At 40.1% G+C, this 21,644-nt stretch overlaps 1 protein-coding gene across 3 annotated transcripts in view; it reads left to right on the forward strand.

The window, feature by feature from the left end:
* The window catches only part of LOC147884024 (uncharacterized), a 57,648-nt gene extending 39,627 nt beyond the window's left edge, over positions 1–18,021 (forward strand). For 2 of the 3 annotated variants that reach the window (XM_087398900.1, XM_087398904.1), the window contains one exon: positions 4,881–5,208. Coding sequence is in view for 1 of the 3 variants with exons in the window: in XM_087398904.1 (XP_087255030.1) it covers positions 4,881–4,888 (8 nt within the window). In the remaining 2 variants the exon portion in view is untranslated. Of the gene's footprint in view, positions 1–4,880; positions 5,209–17,963 lie in introns of those variants that run through there. The other variant, XM_087398901.1, reaches the window with a different exon arrangement.
* The last annotated feature ends 3,623 nt before the right edge of the window (positions 18,022–21,644 follow it).

The raw sequence follows: 21,644 nt of genomic DNA on the forward strand, positions 1-21,644 counted from the left end.
ATTTGACTCAGGCGAAGAATGGTTGTGCCCATTTTCTTCATACCTTGAAGCTAAAGAAAGAGGGACGTTGCTTCATATGCGAGGAGCGGGGCCACACTAGGAATGATTGTTCTAAGCGCAAGAATCAAAAGCAAGCGCCAGGACCGAAGCTCCATGCGGGTCCAGGTACCAAAGCTAAGGGAGCTAATCAAGTTTCGATGACAGGTATTTGTGTAAATGTTATTACCTGTCCACTTTCTTGTAATTGCACTTTTAATAATTCGTTATTTGGTTCCCATGGTCTTTTTCGAGTTTATGGAGAAGTTAGGGACTAAAGAGTTCACATTCTCTTTGACCCGGGCAGCTCTCACAACTTTGTTAATTACAAACTTGTACAGAAGATGGGACTGTCCACGATACCTAGCGATCACACCTACGAGGTGCAGCTTCCAGCTGAGAAGCAGTTTTGGGATCGCAAGATTGAAGCGCTTTCTATCCGGATTCAAGACTACACAGCGGCTCTTATGTGCTATGTCATGTACTTGGAGCATGTGGACTTGTTAATCGGAATAGAGTGGTTTAAAACCCACGATATTCGGATTGGATGGAAGGAACATACTCTTTTTTTTTAAAAATAAGGACACCCAATTTTGTATTCAGTGTGATAATATTTCCTCTTCTCAGGAACCTATTGTATCTGCGATGCAGCTTCAGAATATATTAAACACTTCTCATTATGATGTGTATCAGAGCGTTTTGATTTCGCTTTCTTTATTTATTGTCTCTGTTAATAACAAGAATGATTTAAGTGTGTTTGAACACTGTGAATTGAGAACGTTGTTAGATGATTTCATGGATGTATTCCCTGCTCAATTACCGGAAGGTTTACCTCCAGAACGAGTAGTAGACCATCGCATCGATTTAGTACTTGGGGCTCAACCTATTAGTGTTCCACCTTATAGGATGAGCCAGCTTGAGGAGGATGAGTTAGCTTCACAGCTATAGGATTATTTGAATATGGGCTATATTTGCCCAAGTAAATCACCTCGGGGAGCACCTGTTCTCTTAAGAAAGAAGAAAGATACTTCGTGGAGAATGTGTATAGATTATAAACGATTGAATAAAGTGACAATTAAGAATCGATACCCTCTCTCTCGTTCCGATGATTTGATAGACCATTTGGCCAGAGCAAAGTATTTTACTAAGATTGATTTGCGTACGGATTATGATCAAATCCTTATCTATGCTAAACACATAAATAGAACCGCATTTCGAACTAGGTATGGCTACTACGAGTTTCTCGTATTACCTTTTGGTTTGACTAGTGCTCCTGCCACCTTCCAACAAATGATGAACGATTTGTTCCGATATTTTTTGGACAAATTCGGTTTCATGTTCTTCGATGACATCTTGGTATATAGCCGAACGTTAGAGGATCACATTGGACACCTCCGGATTGTCTTAGTTATTCTAAGATAGAATAAGCTCTATGCCAAGATGAGTAAATGTGACTGCTTTATGAAAGAGATCATTTACTTAGGATACAAGATTTCTTCTGAAGGTATTAGCATTGATTTTGATCGTATCCAAAAGGTTTTAGAATGGCTTATCCCTCAGACTGTGAAACAACTTCATTCTTTCCTAGGATTCGCGGTATTTCTACAGAAGTCTGTGCGTGATTATTCACACATCAGGGCACCCCTGACAAACATATTGAAAGTTCGTGGACGCAGGTCTACCTAGTCGATCTCTTGGAATGATGCATTGAACAAGGCTTTTAAAACCTTGAAGTTAACTATCAAGGAAGCACCCGTTCTTGCATTACTCGATCCTACTCGGCCTTATGTTTTAGAGACCGATGCGAGTGATTTTGCGATTCGGGCAGCTTTATTCTAAGAGGGCAAACCTGTAGCTTTTGAGAGTAAGAAGCTAGACGACACCCAATATCGTGGGCTCACACTAGAAAAAGAACTCTATGCGGTTGTGTATGCTCTGAAGGTTTGGAGACACTACTTGTATGGTTCGAAGTTTCTTGTATTGACCGATCATCAGTCAATCAAGTATGTGTGTGATGGGTTTGAATTGCGGGAATGGAAGGCTAGATGGGTAGAATTAATGCAAGATTTTGATTTTGAAATACGTTATCGAAAGGATTCACTGAATAGTATGGCGTATGCCTTAAGTTGAGTCACGTTTGTAAATGCTATGTCATTTGCAGAAATATCCTCAGACCTATTTTAATCCTTGAGAGGGTTTTGCGTAACTGAGTCATTTCAGTTCTTATTGGTAAAGAGTCCAGGATGGCAGCTCCATGGTTGACCAAGATTCAGGGATTGTGCTACCTACGGTACAGGCGGCGGGAGGTCAGTGGATGATTAGGAACGGCGTGCTGTTCCGGAATGGAAAGATATGTGCGTCAGATGTGTTGGATCTTCGATCCGAGATTCTCTAGGAGTGTCATGATGCTCCTAGTGCTGGACATCCAGGTATACATCGGACTCCGTCTCTTGTGAAGCATACCTTTTATTGGCCTAAGATGCGTGCATTTATTAAAAACTATGTGGTAGGTTGTCGGGTTTGTCAGGTTACTAAGGTAGAACGCCTTAGAAGTGCGGGTTTATTACAACCATTGCAAATCTCGGGTAATAAATGAAAAAGTATTTCCATGGATTTTATTACCGGTTTGCCAAGAACGCGCAAGGGTCATGACTCCATTTGGGTCATAGTGGACCGTCTAACAAAAATGGCTAGATTCTTACCTATTAGAACAACCATCTCAGTTGTTCAGCTGGCTCACTAGTTTGTACACCACTTGTTTAAGCTGTATGATTTGCCCTTTGACATAGTCAGTGACAGGGACTCGAAGTTTACAAGTAACTTCTGGACACTTGTTTTTGAGAAGTTAGAGACTACTCTAAGTATGAGTTCCTCAGATCATGCACAATCTGATGGTAGTACAAAGAAGGTCAACCAATTGGTTGAAGATATGCTTCGGACATATGTTTCTAAGAGACAATCTTCACGGGAAGATTATCTACCTATGATAGAATTTGCTTATAATAGTGCAAAGCATTCGAGTACTGGGTACAGTCCTTTTATGCTTATGCACGGGTTTCAACCTAAGTCACTAGTTATGGTTGGATTAAAGGGAATCCAAAATGATGCTGCCAAGACATTCTTACAAGACATGCAAGAAATGTTGCAATGTGCTAAGGAGTCTATTAGAAGTGCCCAAGATCGGGATAGATTTTATGCTAATAGACATCATTCACCTAGAGAGTTCTTTGAAGGAACGATGGTATATTTGCGAATTCCCAAGGAATCCAAGAGCCTAGTACTGGTTTGGTTTCGAAATTATCCCCAAGACAATGTGGTCCGTTTAAGGTTATTAAAAGAATTGGACCAGTTGCATATAGACTAGAATTGCCTCCCGATGTTAGAGTACATCCAGTATTTCATGTCAGTAGACTGAAAGAGTTACTGGGTGCGGATGATCATTTGTGTCTCCTCAAGAGATAATAGAAGTTACAGATCCACACAAACCTGAGTGTATTCTTGAATTTTGTGAAAGACAGATTCGTAATAGAACTATCATGGAATACAAGATCAAGTGGAAGGATCGTGTTGAGGAGGATTGAACATGGGAGACATTACAGAACCTCCAGAGGACATTCCCGAGTTTTTTAGCAAACTCAGGAGTGAGTTCTTAGAGGAGGATAAGTATGTCACGTGCAGGGATTGGTATCTGACGTGTACTGGGTACACAAGACTAGCTCAGGTAGCCTGGGGAGGCTTAGAATTAGGCAGGCTTGATTCTCGGGTTGAGTGGCAAGGGTACGAACAAGTTAGGGATCTTTGCTATTTTTGGCGCTTGGGGCTCGAGTCTATATAAGGGACCCAGAGGTTCAGTTCTCAGAGAGTCGATGGGAGCAAGTCTCATTCCTAGGCGCTAGGTCTGATCCTGGATTGAGTTGCGGACGTGTGCCTGCATCATAGCGTAGCCCAAGGCCTAGCAACAGATCCCAGGCTTCACAGCGCCACCTGGTGGTATGGGACACCAGGTTGGTTAGGATCTGGTTGGGAGTTCGTGCCAGTAGCTCAGCTCGTGGCTCGGAGGAGACATCTCTTGATTCGAGATTGCATCCGTAGATGTCATGGTTGGGTGGTGAGCAGTCTGCTCACATTCCTCACGTTTGGTGTGTTCTTGTGTTTGCTTGTAGATCAGAGGTTTCAGGAATGCTGGGGTCGTGCCAAGTACCCAATGCAAAGGACAACATGTAGAGAGATCCTTGTCAGTCGGCCATCCGATCAATTGACCAACTAAGTGATGGTACCTGTGTATGTTGTTTGTGGAAGGAATTGTGTAGATAGTATAGATTAGCTTAGCCGGCATTGGCTCTAGATGTGGCAAGGGTTGGTAATAGAGTGTTGCTAGTATTCAGCTTGATCAGTTTATCTGGGCCCCTCTCTCCTCTGTAATCTTTCAAAGATAGCTCATCGTTTGACAAGCGCTGCCATTACTCTGGTGATCTATCTTCCCAAGTCAAATAGTAAGAGATGTTTGTGGTCCTCATGTGAGAGTCCATCCATTGGGTGATTTTGTCATCCCGTAGTGTTTGGGTCTGTGCTACATCGCACGCCCCTTGTTGTCCCTGGCTTGAGTCACTATAAAAGAAGGCCATGATCGCCTCTAGTTGGGCTTTGACGGGCCCTCCTAGGCTCTCCTTTGCACTTGCAAGAGTCGGTCTCTATGTCGTTGGGTCTTAACGAGGAAAGTCGCCACTCGTGGGCCAAGAAATCTGAGTGGACCAAATTTGCTAGAGAGAGAGACACAGAGAGAGAGAGAGAGAGAGAGAGAGAGAGAGATGTAAAGTAATCTTTTTTTTTCCCTTGACATACAGAGCTCTAAAAATACCATATGTACATGGCTATTCAATACAAGGGTTTGTATATCTTGCATATGGATATTTCTAGATCTTGCTTTATGAATTTTGTCACCAGCATGTGAAGTCTTAAAACTAGGTGTAATAGAAACTAGTAAAAATAGACATTCATAAGCATTAAATTTCTTGTGTCTTGAGGTGTAATGACACAAAAATAGATTAAACCAAACCATCCATCATCATGCATGACATGGTCCATTTGGACCCGATCCCCCTGACATCTCATGTATAATTTGAAGGGAGGTGACTGAATTATTTATCCCTCAAGTAAATTTTATCCATTGAGTGATGGTAGTTTTGTACTTGCTTTGGCTGTTGCTAATGTTTTGGAGAAAGCTAGTGCAGATCATGTCTATCATGGTGATCAATTGAAGGATCAAGCTACTTGGCCGTGGTAAAGTCCTATGCATCATAACTAGTCGATTTTAGCATGTAATAAAAGTAGATTTGCAACAGGCAGCCTTTCCATAGTGGAGCACATAACTACTAACTCAAAATTGAAGTTGAATCCTGCTATTTTATCAAAATTTTAAGAAAAAAAGTGAATGAGTAAAATAGTGGACATAAGACGCAACACAGGGTCCATTAGGACCTGATCCTCCCTACCAATGTCAAGGGTGGTGATTTATTATTGATTTTGTGATGTCCATAGTTTGGAAGTTGAATTCCAATAAATATATGAATAAGGCGATACAATAAGTGATCCTCGTTGCAATTCATACAATAGTGTTACATGGACTACAACCATATGAATAAAGGTGTAGTCATCCTTCAATCTTGCATCCATCTTGGATTTCCTTGCTCCCTCGCATCGATACATGTATTAAACGAGAGGAATGCTGTAAGGTCAGATTGAAAATAGGAAATTTTGAAAGGACGAATAATTGAAAATATTTATATTATAATATATAATATATAATTATTATAACCACACTAGTGTGGATGGGGAGGCGGCGGTCTTCAACTTTTTTCAAAGAGTTACAATTCGAGGGAACGGATCCTTTCCTAGATGTCGAGAGCATTAATGTCGAGAATATTAGTGTTGAGGATAAGTCTCGCGAATGGATAAGAAACTGGCATATTACATGAAATGTCAATAGTCGTAATCGTAGTCAAACGTTGAGAGACAATATCTTGAAAACTTGCCAATGTTAGCTTAAGAGGATCTGTGTGTGTCCTTGAGCGAGATGATTTCAACATTCTTAGATCGTTCAGTAGACCTTAATAGCACAAAAAGACAACTATCATTAGAGGACGATTGAAGTAGAGCAAGTAACATTCTCACTCTCCACTTAGCCAGCGTTATGTGCATCTCCAATCTTGGAAAAATGAGAGTTTGAACATTGTAGTAAGTCGAGCTTTTAGGCTTGTGAGAGTAGAGCATAAGGTCATCGCGAGGCTCTCCAAAGCTTCACATGCCAAGGCTATGTCGTGCTGGGCTTCATCTCTTCAAGGCTCTTACTATGCTTGTGTGCTAGCACCTGCTTAAACACAAATCCATCTTGGCTGCTTGTAGCTGCTTAACACCAAATCCTGGAGGTTGGTCAGCTTTCAACAACCTCTTCACAATGTCTCCATTGTAGCTAAAGTGATGCGCAAGTGATAGACAGATAGATCGATCAATAAACATCATTCCCATAGAGCTCCAATCATTCAATCGTCTCACAATCTATAAACAAAAAATACCGAATGCACATCAACTAGGAGAGAATCTCACCTCGGAATCTTGGTTGAAGGCACTACAAGCAACTAGACCTCTCCACTGTTGCTTGAAGGCAGACAATGCTGACAGTCGTGTGCTTGTTATGAATTATATAGATTTATGACAAAAGCACTTCTATGCTTTTCTCCCATTCTTTTGATAAGTAGCTTAACTATGCTTTTGACCTTGCTTTTCACACTGTTAGATTTGCTTGAAATCAATGCCCACAATTGTGACAAGTGGTTCAAGGAGAGCTCAAAAACTCAAACTTTTCCCTAGGTTGCCTACCATAAAGAGCATGTTGTATATTACAACATGGTGTTTACTTAATATTGTTGTATTTAGCTTGAGGCTTAGGTTATGTTTACATTTATGTAGTTGTCAAAAAGACGTATTGGCATGAAAGGTTGGAGAAGTGGCATGCTTCATTAAAAAAAGAACTATAGAATTTAGGAATGTGCCGTTCCCTTGTGTCATTCTTGTTAGAGTCATTATCAATTGTCATTATTGATTGTCACATGGTTTCTTTCGTATTATAGATTGACAACAAGAAGTGCTTAGGTGGTTAGATTGCCTAAAAAGCTCGATAATAGATGCTTGCAAAAAGAAATAACCCCATCTCTACAATCTCTATACTAAAAGTTTTTAATCAGTAGAAAGGTTGTATATGTTGCAAACTTAACTCAAGCATGTATGAGTTAGAAAATAGCTTGTCATGGGTTCAAAGAGCAATTGAAAGAAGTTTATAGGGCTACTACCACAACCAATAAATGGCGGTTTACAGCAAACAAAAAATCAGCATATGTATCTTACACAATACACTTTGGAACATGGACATGAAGAGCTTATAACACGAGGTGGCAAAGGATATAGTTCTGGAAGAAAGAGCCTTTGTAGAAGAAGCCAAAATATCCCCTAGATGGCTAAAATTGACTTTAGAAGACATCAAACTATTGGGTTTAAGAAGTTCTAAAGAAGCTCAGCATGTTGACACAGCTTGGCTAAGTACACTTTGGGATGTAAATGAACTTGAAATCTTTGAGGATGCTCAAGAGAGAGAGAATTGGATGAGAGCTATATAGGCTAAATTTGATTCAATCCATAAGAAAAAGATGTGGGATTTGGTGAGTGTGTTTACAATGTGGTCAGATGATACCATTGATAGGTACAAGGCAAAGTTAATTGCCAAAGGCTTCTTAGCAGAAGGGAATAGATTATGATGAAACCTTTGCTCCTACTTCTAGGGTAACCACTATTAGGTGTGTTGTTTCATTGGTTGTTCGTTATGTTTGGAGAGTAAATGAAATGGACATAAAAATAGGCTCTCTCAATCGGACTAGCAGGAGAAAGTGTATGTAAGTCACCCCATTGGATTTGTGATGGCTAGATAGGAAGCTAAAGTGTGTAAGGTGCATAAGGCAATTTATGGGCTTAAACAAGCTCCATGGGCTTGCTATGAGAAGATACATGCAATCCACTGTAGCCACCTCTTGGTGTGAACCTAAGTACAAGGCAGCCTTCACAATTTTGAGTGTGTATGGCTCAGGAGATTGATGGAAGATCTTCATCGGGTTATATAGACATCATCTTTTATTCTCACCAACACTCAGAGTACTGTTGCAATAGCACTCTATCCTATGGTTCATGTTTGCTCAAAACACATATATGTACATTAGCATTATGTTAGAGAGAGGTTGCATGTAGGAGACAACAACTAGTTCTATTGTTCTACACACCAAAACGTGGCGGATCGTTTCACAAAGGTACTATCTAGAGAAAAGTTTATGCAGGCTTTCTTTTGGTAATTTATCTATTTCTTTGTACATGTTCACACTACTACAATAGGAGGGATTTGTTAGATTATGAGTAGTGTGGTTTGAACCTCTAGTTAGGATGTTTTTCCCCTAGGGTTATCATTAGGGAGTACCTATGTGGAGAATATATATCGCCTCTGCACCTTATGTGAACGACAGGAGATTGAGTCAGAGGAGCATTTCACTTTCGGTGCCCTGTGTATTATGAGATCGGAGGTTGTTATCACTGTCTCTTTATAGATGGTTTTGGACCCCTCTCTAGCTTCCTTTCTTACCCAAATCAGAGATGCCTAGCTGCTTTCATCCATGAGTCCGTCAAGCATATAGAGCATTTTCTCAGGAGACATAAGTGGAATCAGGAAATGTAGCTAGACTCTACCTAAAGCATGATCGCAGAGTTTTTCCAGCTAGGTCATATGGACCAACAAATCTCGGGTGGTCGACGAGGACGAGATCCAGAGCCAGTGACGCAACAAGATCGGTAGCACAAATTATGCTTGGGGATCTCCCCTCCATATTGACCAAATTGAGGGCATGATTGAGGGGAGTTATAGTAGCACTTATCCGATGCAGGGCCATTGTTAGGAGACCATAACGGGTCACACACAGACTGCTGTGAGTGCCCTCTCACAGGTGTCATGTCACCGCATCCTCATTTAGAACTGGCTTCTCTTGATCTTGCTCCCCTTTTATCAATCTCGAGAAGATCATCGTAGTGATGTCACATCACATCTCCCACATTGACCACGCGCTTAGATTCATCTCATGTATCAAATTTGATGACATGATTAAGTTGTATTCGTCGTGGGTGAAGATATCTAATGAGAGGCTCCACCTTTTCAACTCATTGTTTCAAATGTCTTTCAGTATCATAGACCCTTGGGTATTTCAAAATCTTTTAATAAACTTTCTTTCTTTCTTTCTATGAAATACACACTTTTGGAATAAATTTGTCTCTTTGTGTGCTCATCATTAGTTTTGACATCCATTGACTCTGTATTTACACAAATGTTTAAGCTGTTTTGTAAATTTGTCTCTTTGTGTGCTCATCATTAGTTTTGACATCCATTGACTCTGTATTTACACAAATGTTTAAACTGTTTTGTATGTGGTTAATTGACCAAGTACCAAAGGCAAGATGGTTAGGTGGCTTCTATTGTTACAAGAATTTAACTTTAAAATTGTGGGCGGAAGGGAGCTCAACACAATATTGCAGATCACATGTCACAGTCAATGATATGAGAAGATCCATCTGGAGCAAAAATGACTTGTCGGATGCTTCCTTGTTTCAAATAGATGCTATTCTTGATTTGCATGTAGATATCATTGGGTATTTAATGACAAAAAGTCCACTTCCTAAATTCGGACCCATTGATGCTAGGAAACTGATCTTAAAAGCTACCCTATACCAACTCACTACTGCCAGTCAACTATACAAAATAGGCAAAGATCATATCTTGAGAAGTTGTGTTATGCCACATGAGATCATGCCAATCGTATAAAAAGCTCATGAGGGCATAGGAGGAGCACACTTTGTCAATGAAGTCGTAGCGAGAAAAGTCCTCTTCATGAGAGAATACGACCAACAGTTTGGAAGGAGTGTGATGTATGCTAGAGAATGATTAAGCCCCAATATAAGGATTTCAACCCCTTGATAATAGTTGTGGCATAAAACCCATTTGCAAATGGGAGGTTAATTTTTTGTGACCTATACATTACATTATTGTAGCTTGTAAGAATGCCAAGACAAGAATAAGGAATGTAGAGAGGTTCATCGACTATAACCTTGAAGTGCAAGAGTTAGAATGAGAATTCATAGCATCAAGGGAACTGTGGGGGTTAAAGGTCACTGTGCCTTTACCCCGGTTATGTACAATACTCAAACACATATATAAATGAATGAAAAAGAAGATTAGGGTGGCTCTGCACCCACCAAAACTTGTGGCTCTCTGTCTCTCTGTCTCTGTCTCTCTGTCTCTCTCTCTCCTTCTTCCGTTCTTGCTTCCGTTGAGAGCACTCTCAACTGGTATCAGAGCCTGGGTGATCTAGCTAAGCGTGCGTGAATGCTTGAACCTCAGCAGCTCTATGGGAGGAAGGAGAAGCTCTGTGGAAAGCTTTGTGGGTGACTTTACTTGCATCCGAGTGTGTAGAGACCTTGGAGGAACCTTTGGAAAAGTCACTTTGGTTTTGCGAAGTAAGTTTGAGAGCCTGTTAAGTGTTTTCAAAGAAAAAGTCGTTTTTTGAGCTTTTCCCTGTTCCGTTCGATGACAGAGACTCCATATTGACTTATAAAGGCAACTATTGCTTGCTTTTGGTATCCACTTCACTTCAGGAGCTTGGAAATACCTTCATTCTTGAATCTGGGATCATTTCATTGGATTTCTGACTCACTCTATCAGTTTCTGCGTTTTTTGCCCGGGTGTTGGAACTCAAGTTTGGAGCAATCATTTGCAGATCTGTCAATTTTGGTGGACTCAGGAGGTCCTAAAACTTCTATGTTGCTCATCATTCGCACTCTGATGGAGTTTACAAACAGCTCTGTTTTCAAAAACGTTTTTCAGTCCATGTGTTAGACCCAGTGATTGAGACCACGGTTTCCAAAACAGTCTGTCCCATTGCGTTCTGGACGCCCAAAAACCCCTACATATCAGTTCTTGTGCAATTCGGTGGAGGATTTTCAGAGTTATAGATCTCTGTGTATTCGATTTCGTCTCTCTGTTATGCATTTTTTATTCTAAGGTTTTGAAACCTTAGATTTATGCCACATGGCAGTGGATAAGTGTTGACTCCCATTTCTCACTCATCGGTTCGGATTTTGGAGTTCTGGCAGAAGAGAGATATTTGCAGATTTTCTTGCTGAGTCCGATTATGTAATGGCGCCCATGTTTTGAGGCATCTCAGGTTCTATTTTCAGTAGCGGTCATTACCGTGGGACTATGATTTCTTGAGCATACCTTATGCAGATCACTCTGGTTGCAGTTTGAGCAGGCGCTCATTCGTGGTATGCATTGGGTTGCAGTGGATGATTTATAGGCCATTTAGATGCATTACGGTCCTTATTGGATGCGCTGATAGGCCCAAATTGCCTTGTGGGATGCTACTTTTTATGGACGCTTTGCACATGGATGCTATTTTATGCTGAGGGACAGCTTTGACACATTGCAGACGATGCACTGATAGTGCTATGCTCTCTCGGATGAGATATTATTGATGCATATGCCAGTGGACGGTGTTTATGCTTGAGTCATTTGGCACTTATTGGCATTTTCTTTTGGGCCAGATTTGCTCATATGGATGCATAGTATATGCACATGAGTCAGATGCATCTTTCGATGCTTTGAGCTTTGAGTTTTGGTGATATTTCACTCTATTGTGGCATACACATTTGGGTGCACCTAGTATTTGGTGTGATTCTCTCTTGCAGGCACTAGCATTTGGGATTTTGTTTCATTTGCATCATGGCATCCTCTTCCATGTCTGAAAAGGAGTTTTTCAGCATTAAAAAGTTTGATGGGACAAACTTTTCTTTGTGGAAAGAACAAATAAGGGATGTGCTTATTCAAAAGAAGCAGATTAAACCCTTGGCAGGGATTGAAGCTAAGCCTGCAAATATGTCTGAGGATGATTGGAATGAGTTGGATGCATCAGCAAAGTCTACTATTAGACTTCATCTTGCAGAGTCAGTTTATTTCATAGTAGTAAATGAGCAGACTACGGAAGATTTGTGGAAGAAACTGTGTGCCACTTATGAGAAGGAAACTGCCTCTAATAAAGTTTACCTCATGAAGAGGTTGTTTGAGCTGCAGATGAAGGAAGGGGTCTCCATTGCTTCTCACTTGAATGAATTCAATATTATTTTCAGCCAAAAGCTTCAAGCTCAGAAGATGAATTTTGATGTGGAGACTAAGGCAATATTTCTCTTATGTTCATTGCCATCCTCATGGGATACCTTCCGTACAGCTGTCAGTAACTCTGCACTTGGTGGAGTACTGAAATTTGATGATGTTGTGGGTAGCTTGTTGGCCGAGGAGATTAGACGGAAGTCTATGGATGGCAACAAGTAGGATGCAGCCTTAAATGTGCAAAGGGGCAGATCACAGTTCAGGGGAAAGTCCCAAGAAAGAGGGAAGTCTCGTAGCAAATCCAGGGCACGGAACATTGAGTGTTACCATTGTGGCAAGAAGGGCCATATGAAAAAGGATTGCTACAAGCTGAAAAGAGAGCAAAAGGATAAGAAAAAGAATGCAAATTGGGGTGCAAATCAAAAGGAAGGGAGTCCAAGGGAGGACAAAGGAAAAGTGAAGATCGAGGAGATCAATGCAGTCACACATGATAGTGACAATGACGTTCTCTTCATGTCTAGTTTATTTGCAGAGTTGCTTACCACTCCAGATGATACATATTCCCAGGATTGGATTTTGGATTCTGGTGCTTCGTTCCATGTTGCTCCCCATAGGGAATGGTTCTCCACTTATGACAGTGAAAAGACAGGTTGTGTGCATCTTGGAAATGACTATGCATGTGACATAGTGGGAGCAGGTGACATAAAGTTTTCTTTTGCAAATGGGTCTGCATTTGTTTTGAAACATGTGAGACATGTGCCTAAGCTAACCAAGAGTCTTATTTCAGTGGGTCAGCTAGATGATGCTGGTTTTCACACCACTTTTGGCTTTCAGAGTTGGAAAATTCAGAAGGGCTCTATGCTTTTGGCCAGGGGTGCCAAGTGTGGGACTTTGTATCCCTTACATGTATCAGGGGTATTTGCTCATGTTGTTGCAATAACCAAGCAGCCAAGCACTTCTTTGTGGCATTGCAGGTTGGGGCACGTGAGTCAGAATGGAATGAAACTCTTATGCCGTTTGGGTTATGTACCGCATTTGAGTTTCTCTAATTTTGAATTTTGTGAGCACTGTCTCTATGGGAAGAAGACTAAATCAGCCCATAAAAGAAGGGGAAAGAAAGAGTTTGAAAAGCTTGATTTGGTGCATTCAGACGTATATGGTCCCATGCCTACATGGTCATTAGGCGGGGCTGAATACTATGTGACATTCATTGATGATGCAACTAGGAAAGTGTGGGCTTATGCTATAGCTCGGAAGAGTGATGTGTTCCAGGTATTTCAGAAATGGCTGGCCTTGGTTGAGAATCAGTCAGGTAGAATGCTTAAATGCCTATGGACTGACAATGGTGGAGAGTATCTCTCTCATGACTTTCAACATTTCTGTGATACACGTGGGATTAAGAGGGAGCTCACATCCCCTCGTACTCCAGAGCAAAATCCAGTTGCAGAAAAGATGAACCGTACCATTCAAGAAAGGTTGCAATGCATGCTTTCCAATGCAAGTCTTTTTGGTGGTTTTTGGGCTGAGGCAATGAAGACTGCAGTGCATGTGATCAATAGATCACCTAGTAAGAGTTTGGATGGTGGTATTCCTGAAGAGGCATGGAGTGGCAAGAAGCCCTCTTACTCTCACTTGCGTATATTTGGGTGTGAGGCATATGCACATGTGCCAAAAGAGCTTCGAAAGAAGCTAGATCCTAAGTCTAGGAAATGTATCTTTCTGGGTTATGGTGAAAGTGGAGAGATGGGCTATCATCTCTAGGACCCAGAAGCAAAGAAGATCATACGCAGCCATGATGTGGTCTTCAATGAGAAGAAGATGCATAAGGCACTCATGAGGGATGTGGAAATGAGGAGAATCACTTTCCAGGATGTGAATCCACCTGCATATGTTGATAGACAGTAAGCTGTCCATGCACCAAATGTGCAAGAAATGGTACCACCAAGTACTTCCACAGGTATACAATCAAGGGTAGATGATGGATCATCTATTGGTGGAAATGATGAGCCAAATGTGGCTGATATGCAGGTGGGACAGCAAGCTGAAATGCCCTTGAGAAGATCTTCTAGAGTGTCTAGACCGCCTGATAAGTTTATTCCAGGGTAGACTATGTGATTGCGGGGAGCCTTCTTGCTACAAAGAGACTATGATGCGCGAGGATCAACGCAAGTGGGAGTATGCTATGCAATCAGAGATGAGTTCACTCATGAAGAATAAGACTTGGGACTTGGTTTCTTTGCCACATGGAAAGAAAGCATTGCCATGTAAATGGGTCTACAAAATGGAGGTCACAGGTGATGATGTGCCTAAGTACAAGGCCCGTTTGGTTGCTAAATCAAGCAAGAGAAGGGTGTGGACTTTGATGAGATATTCTCTCCGGTTGTGAAGATGACCACACTTAGATGCATGCTTGGACTAGTGGCAGTAGAGGATATGGAGCTTATGCAAATGGATGTCAAGACAGCTTTCTTGCATGGGGATTTGCATGAGGAAATTTACATGGTGCAGCCGGAAGGCTTTGAAGAAAAGGACAAAGAGCATTTAGTTTGCAAGCTAAAGAAGAGTCTCTATGGTCTTAAGCAAGCGCCTAGAGAATGGTATCAGAAGTTTGATGCTTTCATTCAGTCCCAGGGTTTTAGAAAAAGTGAAATTGATCACTGCCTCTATACTAAAAGGGCTAAGGATAATAGCCTGATAATCCTGGCACTATATGTGGATGATATGCTATTGGCTAGCAAGAATACTTATGAGCTAGATGTATTAAAGGCCAAGTTGCATGAGGCCTTTGATATGAAGGATTTGGGATTTGCAGGTCATATTCTTGGTATGCGCATCACGCGTGATCGGAGTAGGAAACTCCTTTGGCTTTCACAAAAAGAGTACGTTACAAAAGTATTGCAGCGTTTCAATATGGAGGGGGGGAAGGCAGTGAGTACTCCATTGCCTCCATATGTGAAACTGAGTCATACAGATAGTCCCAAATCAGATGAGGAGAGGGCCATGATGGCCAAGGTTCCTTATGCATCAGCAGTTGGGAGTCTTATGTATGCTATGATAGCTACTAGACCAGACATTGCATTTGCAGTGGGAGTTGTTAGCCGGTATATGGCTAATCCAGGAAAGAGGCATTGGGAGGCAGTTAAGTGCATCATGAGGTACATGAAGGGTACCAAGGAGATGTGCATCTGCTTTGGTAGAGGAGACATGCATGTACTTGGGTACACAGATTCAGACTATGCAGGGCATGTGGATAGTAGGAGATCCACTTCTGGTTATGTGTTCACCTTTGCAGGTGGTGCAGTGTCGTGGATGTCTCGCGCACAGAAGTGCGTTGCTTTGTCTACCACAGAGGCTGAGTATGTTACAGCCACAGAGGGTTGCAAGGAGGCTATATGGCTTGATCGGCTAGTGGGAGATTTAGGGATTCATACAGGTGTACCGACATTGCATAGTGATTCCATGAGTGCTATTCAGCTAGCACGGAATTCGGTCTTTCATGCAAAGACCAAACACATTGAGGTCAGGTACCATTTCATCAGGAAGGTACTTGAGGACAAGCGCATAAAGCTTGTCAAGGTTCATACAGATGATAACCCTGCAGATATGCTGACAAAGAGTCTACCTAGTCAGCGGTTTGAGTATTGTCGTGTATTGATGGGCATTGGATAGTATGCCCACTGGATGTTCTCCCTTAAAGGCACATTGTCCTTTAAGTGGGAGGTTGTGGGGGTTAAAGGTCACTGTGCCTTTAACCCGGTTATGTACAATACTCAAACACATATATAAATGAATGAAAAAGAAGATTAGGGTGGTTCTGCACCCACCAAAACTTGTGGCTCTCTGTCTCTCTCTCTTTCTCTCTCTCTCTCTCCTTCTTCCGTTCTTGCTTCCGTTGAGAGCACTCTCAGGAACAACTATAGAGAACAATGCAAGATATTGATGCTCAATCCCAAGTGCTACAACAACTGTCAAAACCAATGATCAACTCTGTGCATAGGCCAAAGCTATTGAACAATGTAAGGGACTCAAAATTAGTTGCACCTCCATATACAACAAGTTTAAGGCAGAATGTATAGAATTCCAAGGTAAATTTGGACTCTAGTTAAATCAAGAAATACGTAGAGGAACCATGAACTATTGCTACAAAGCACCATGACACTGTACCAAGAGTGATGGAAATCTTTAAGAGAGAAGACCATCTTAAAGGTCGAGCTTTGATAAAATGGAATTCATCACAACTCAATGCCTTGAGTGCTACCTCGTATTAATTGAGAAAGGCTAATGGGAGAAAAAACTTTGAGACACAAATGGTGGATGATAAGAATGTACTTTTCCTCTCAGTACATGCATGGCTCTTATGAATGAAACTACATGTGTCATGGTAAATGAATGCCTCATGGGAAGTTCTCTTCTGAGAGTAGTAGCCTGTCACTCACGTTTATTACAAAGGGCATCTACCTCATCCAAAAGGTACAATCCCATGACAAAGCAAGGGATCACAAACTTTGTGGAGCCAAAGCACTAAGAAATAAAAATCCAAATAAACTCAAGCACTAATGACACCTCTACCACAATAGTTGGTTAGAGAGACGAGTAGTACAACTTCAACCAAATCATTAAGAAAAGACCAAGGATGAGTAATCAGATCAGTCGAAGGGATTTGTTAACCCTATTCGTGCATCAATTTAAGGAGGAGCGCAAGGAAGCAACAAGCAATGCATAGCATAAGTGTGTGTTAAATCCGCTTGTAATGAAGGACATCTCTCAAAAAGCCTCTTAACATGCATGTAGGAACCTGAAGAGGCCCAAAAGATTGTCCAAACATACCAAGGATTCATCTCCAAAAACATTGTCAAAAGGGTATAGAGATATAAAGACTAATCCTTAATACATACATGTTTTTGATAGGGATAGAAAGTCTTTGATACATGTTTTGGCTAGAGATAGAAACTCAAGAACATGTATAGAGATGAATTTAACAATATGCCATGAGTAGAATTTATTCAAATTAATATGGTTGTGTTCTACACTAAAAGAGCTTCAAATATGTCTTTACACCTTGGAATTTGGGTAGCACATGAAATTAATATGAAAGGAGATGGGTTTTTATATTTTAGTGTATTTTTTATTTTACCATCCCTCATTCAAAAGACCCCCCCCCTTGGACCTCACATGAATAATATGTACAAATCTTAAAATCTTGCATATTTTTCAAGGTACATACCTTATATTTTGTGGGAGGGGGGCCATGAAATTTTCAAAAATTTCCCTTGCATATTTGAAAATTTTTAAGAAAATCCATGCATATTATATATGGACCTTGACCCCCCATACCCTAGATTTTGGACGAGGGTCCTAGTAGACCTCTCAACCCTATCCTATTTCTAAAACCTTGAACCCAAATGGAGGTGAGAATCTCAATCAAACCCTTTGAGGAGCACTCTCTCTTCACAGAATCCCATGCAAGAACCACCTCCCATGCTTAACCCTAGGTGACCAAAACCTCTAAACTTGGGATTGACATAAAAGTCACAACATCTACATACTATTTTAGAAACAATTACACCCTTAGGTAAGCAATCAAGGTGTGTTAGAAGGTGCATATCATGTTCAATAGGCTGACATTTACAACTCATTTTTATGTTTATGAAAATCTCTAAAGTTGTGTTTTGTTAATATCTAGTTTGCAAAGATGGATATCCTTGTCAAGGAGAGATTTGGCAAGGAGAGATGCAAGGGAATGTGCCACTGATTCGAATGCTCTATTATAATTGAATATAGTTGCAATGTTTTTTCTTTCCAAAACATCTTGTATCCTAGGAAATGTATATTTAGTGAAGCAAATGAGATCAATTGGGAACTTGGAGGACATGTGGGTGAATTTGACAACCCATTGGGTGCATGGTTAGACAATGATGCCATCGGATGTTTATGAACCTTTTATACAAGAGCTCTCAATATGGTAAGGTCCCAACCTTAGAAACTTGGCCTGCTTGCTAGGACATCAAGGTAGAGCATTGGCATTAATGATTTCTATTAGCAATGGAGACCATGGCTTTGTTGCCAACACATACTTGTTAGAGGCTACCACCTCAAACATGAAGACGAGGCAAGAATATTTGGAATGGTGTATGGTGCCTCTACATTTGTTTAGTAGCATTCATTCCCTAAATTGTGTACAATGCAGCACGCTAGCATGGGTGCCAACCTTGAGTGATAAGATAGAGTGATATCCAAGATTCCAAATAGAGATATCTTTGTGCACGTGGTTGATGTTCTCCTTGATGGACCTACTTTGTCTTCTAGAGACAACCATAGCCTTTGTTCATGATGAAGAACTATGCAATAACATAAGACCCTGGTGCCATAAATGAAAGAGATAGCCATTGGCTGCATGTTGCAAGCCATATGGTAAGGGAGAGGCAAAAAAAGACTAAGCCCTTTGGATAACGGCCAGCTCTAAAGACCATTGTATATGATCATGTTTGCTATTGCAAAGAGAGCATGGTACGAATTGGGATAAAATAAAGGAGCATGTTCACGTGCTTTGACTTCATAAGGTCAACCAACACCCAATGTGAAGCACTAATTACCTTGGGCTTCAAGGCCATTTCGAATCACTTTAGGTTCTAGAATTTGTGGATTGTTTTTTTGCTAAACCCTCCTCAATCTAGGCACCTGTGTGACTGTTGTTACCACACAACAGATTAATCAAAAAACAAGGTGGAAAAACCACTATGGCCCTATTTTAAGGTAAGGAAGAGTAGTTGAGATAGTACTAAATGTGATCTAATTGGCTGCCATGCAGTGTTGTTGTTTTTGTAAAATGCAAATGGTAGTCAGAAGTCTCTATTGTGTTTTGAAGGATTTTTATTTTTTTGTGTTTGTAGAGATGTCAATGTTGAAATTACTAGAAAAATTGTATAGATTCCTTTATTCTTTATTCTTTATTCTTTATTTATTTCTTTTAAGAATGTAATAAACATTTTGATATTACTTGTTAATATTAAGAATAATGTTATCTTGTATTATGCTTGCAAATGTGAGATTCTGTAATATTTCAATGCCTTCATGGGTATATGTATGAGATGTCTCAATTAATGTTGATTTGTGTAATAATATACACGAATTTGTGTTGGAGTAGATTTGAATTGTGTTGAAATTGCTAGGTATATATGTAGTTTCTTGTAAACAAATAATATTTGATTGTATGAAATTTGCAAGGACCTTGTCATTAAGGATTGAACAATTATGTTGTATATTCTTGTATCTGTTAAGTTCTATCATAGTTTGTCATCTTGATATAGTATTCATCCTTCCATTGTATTGTGGACATCTTTTTCTATGTTAAAGTGCTCATTTTGTAGTGGCTCAAGTAAATACAAAATTTGGATATGCTTTACACACGTGAAATAGATGTGTATGCAAGTCTGTGTTTTCGTATACTCTTTCGTGAGAAAGCTAGTTTTTCCATAGTGAGCCCTTGTGCTCTATGGATTGTCCTTGCAGCCCCCCAGTTGTATAAGCAAGTGTTGATATGTTAGAATTCTTGTTTTTGAAGGTCCTATTTGTACTACTTTTGCAATTTAGAAGATTGAAGTACAGTTTTTATTCGTGTTTGTGGAAATGCTTTGATGTTATTGTATCTTGTGTTCATTCCTATATCCTATGTTGGAATTCTATTGTATGTAGACATTGTCATGAAAATTGTATCTGCTCTATCGACTAGGCAATCTTGTTGGTTTCTATTTCTAGAGCATAAATCAATCAACATAAATCAAGTAGCAGATATTTTTACTCTACAAATGTGTTTTTTTTAAATTGAAAAATCAACCAATGCTAAAAGTGGCAAATGATACAAGTGATAAAATATAAATATGGTAAAAAAGGAAAAGAAAACTTCAGCATATGCTCTTACCAATGCTAGGACCTATTATTGCATCCATCCAAAAGCACACAACAGTTACAACCACAAAGTTTGCATGGGTCTAGAGAGGTGTTGTAACTCTTGACTACTTGTTATCTTAGTAGAGAGTAAATCTTGGACACTAGTGAAGAAGAAAATTTAGGGTAATATCTTTAGTTGAAAAAATGTAATATGACAAAAAATATTATAATAAATTTTCTGGATTGCATGACTTGCCATTAGTTGGCAACATGCTTTTGCCTTAGAGACAAGACATGCAAAAAGAAACTCTAAAATAGTACATGCTCAAAGCATTCCACATAAATCCATTGGTAGAACGTAGCCCAATTTTTCAAAAAACGGACCTACCTATGTAATGGAGACAATCAATCAAACGCGTTAAAAAGTCAAGCAAAGAAAAAATACATCTATTTTTCCACCTATCTAGAATTTCAAGTGGGACGTAAGGAATAGTGGAAGTAGCATCCTTACCATAAAGGGGCGTGTGTGTAGAGCTATCATGGTGAAGGAATCAATAAATTAAACATCTGTATGTGCTCTTGTGAATATACTATGATATCCATGCTATTTGTGATTATGCATAATGATGGAGAAGGGTCTGAAGATCCTTCATAGTCACATTCCCACAAGCATGCTGATTTGTAAACATTTCATCTCATGCTTCGAAACAATACCCATTACAATAATGCATGCAAATCCCAACCATGAAGCAATTAGAGTTACCAAAAGAACAGTTTATCTCTATAAGAAAAAAGAAAGAAGTCCATTTTAAACAAAGTGACATAGGATTCATCACTTTGTTATGGTAACCCCAAATGTAGTAGAGCCGACTTAGTACATATGGCAGCTCATTCATCTCATCAGAATTGATCATATCCAAGAAGGGCCGTATATTAGAACCGAGTCATCTGCCAATGTAGTGTCCATATAGCTCATGCTTTTAGGCATACTAATCAACACACAAGTGTTAACCTTGAGATGTATACGTAGTAGTCATGCTTCCACTCTCCATAGATAGGACAAACGGGCTAGTGAGAGTGTTGCGTCAGCCATAATTATAGAAGCTGATAACTTGGTTGTGGAAATGCAAGAAACCATGAGGGCTTGATATCATTTGCATGAATAGGACAATAATGCACTTGACCATTTAATGGTAAAATGGTATAGTTTTAAAATGGTTGGGGTCTAGGCGTAATCCTGGGCAATGGTATGGAATGTTCTATTCACAAAGCTCAAGAAGATCCAGAATAACTGTATTGCCCTATAGATTACCCATGAAAGTCTTTGCCTCCACTACAAGTAGGCACAAGTCTCTCAGATGACCACTAACAAACGAGCTCTAATGACTCATGGCACATCGCAAATCACAACATAAGAGAATAAGGGAACTAGAGGTAGACTTGGACATCGACTAGGGTGTAATGCTAACGTCTAAAG

This window comes from Dipteris shenzhenensis, chromosome 27, assembly GCF_047967505.1.
Source record: "Dipteris shenzhenensis isolate YYH24624 ecotype China chromosome 27, Dip_SZ_1.0, whole genome shotgun sequence".
Classification (NCBI taxonomy): Eukaryota; Viridiplantae; Streptophyta; class Polypodiopsida; order Gleicheniales; family Dipteridaceae; genus Dipteris; species Dipteris shenzhenensis.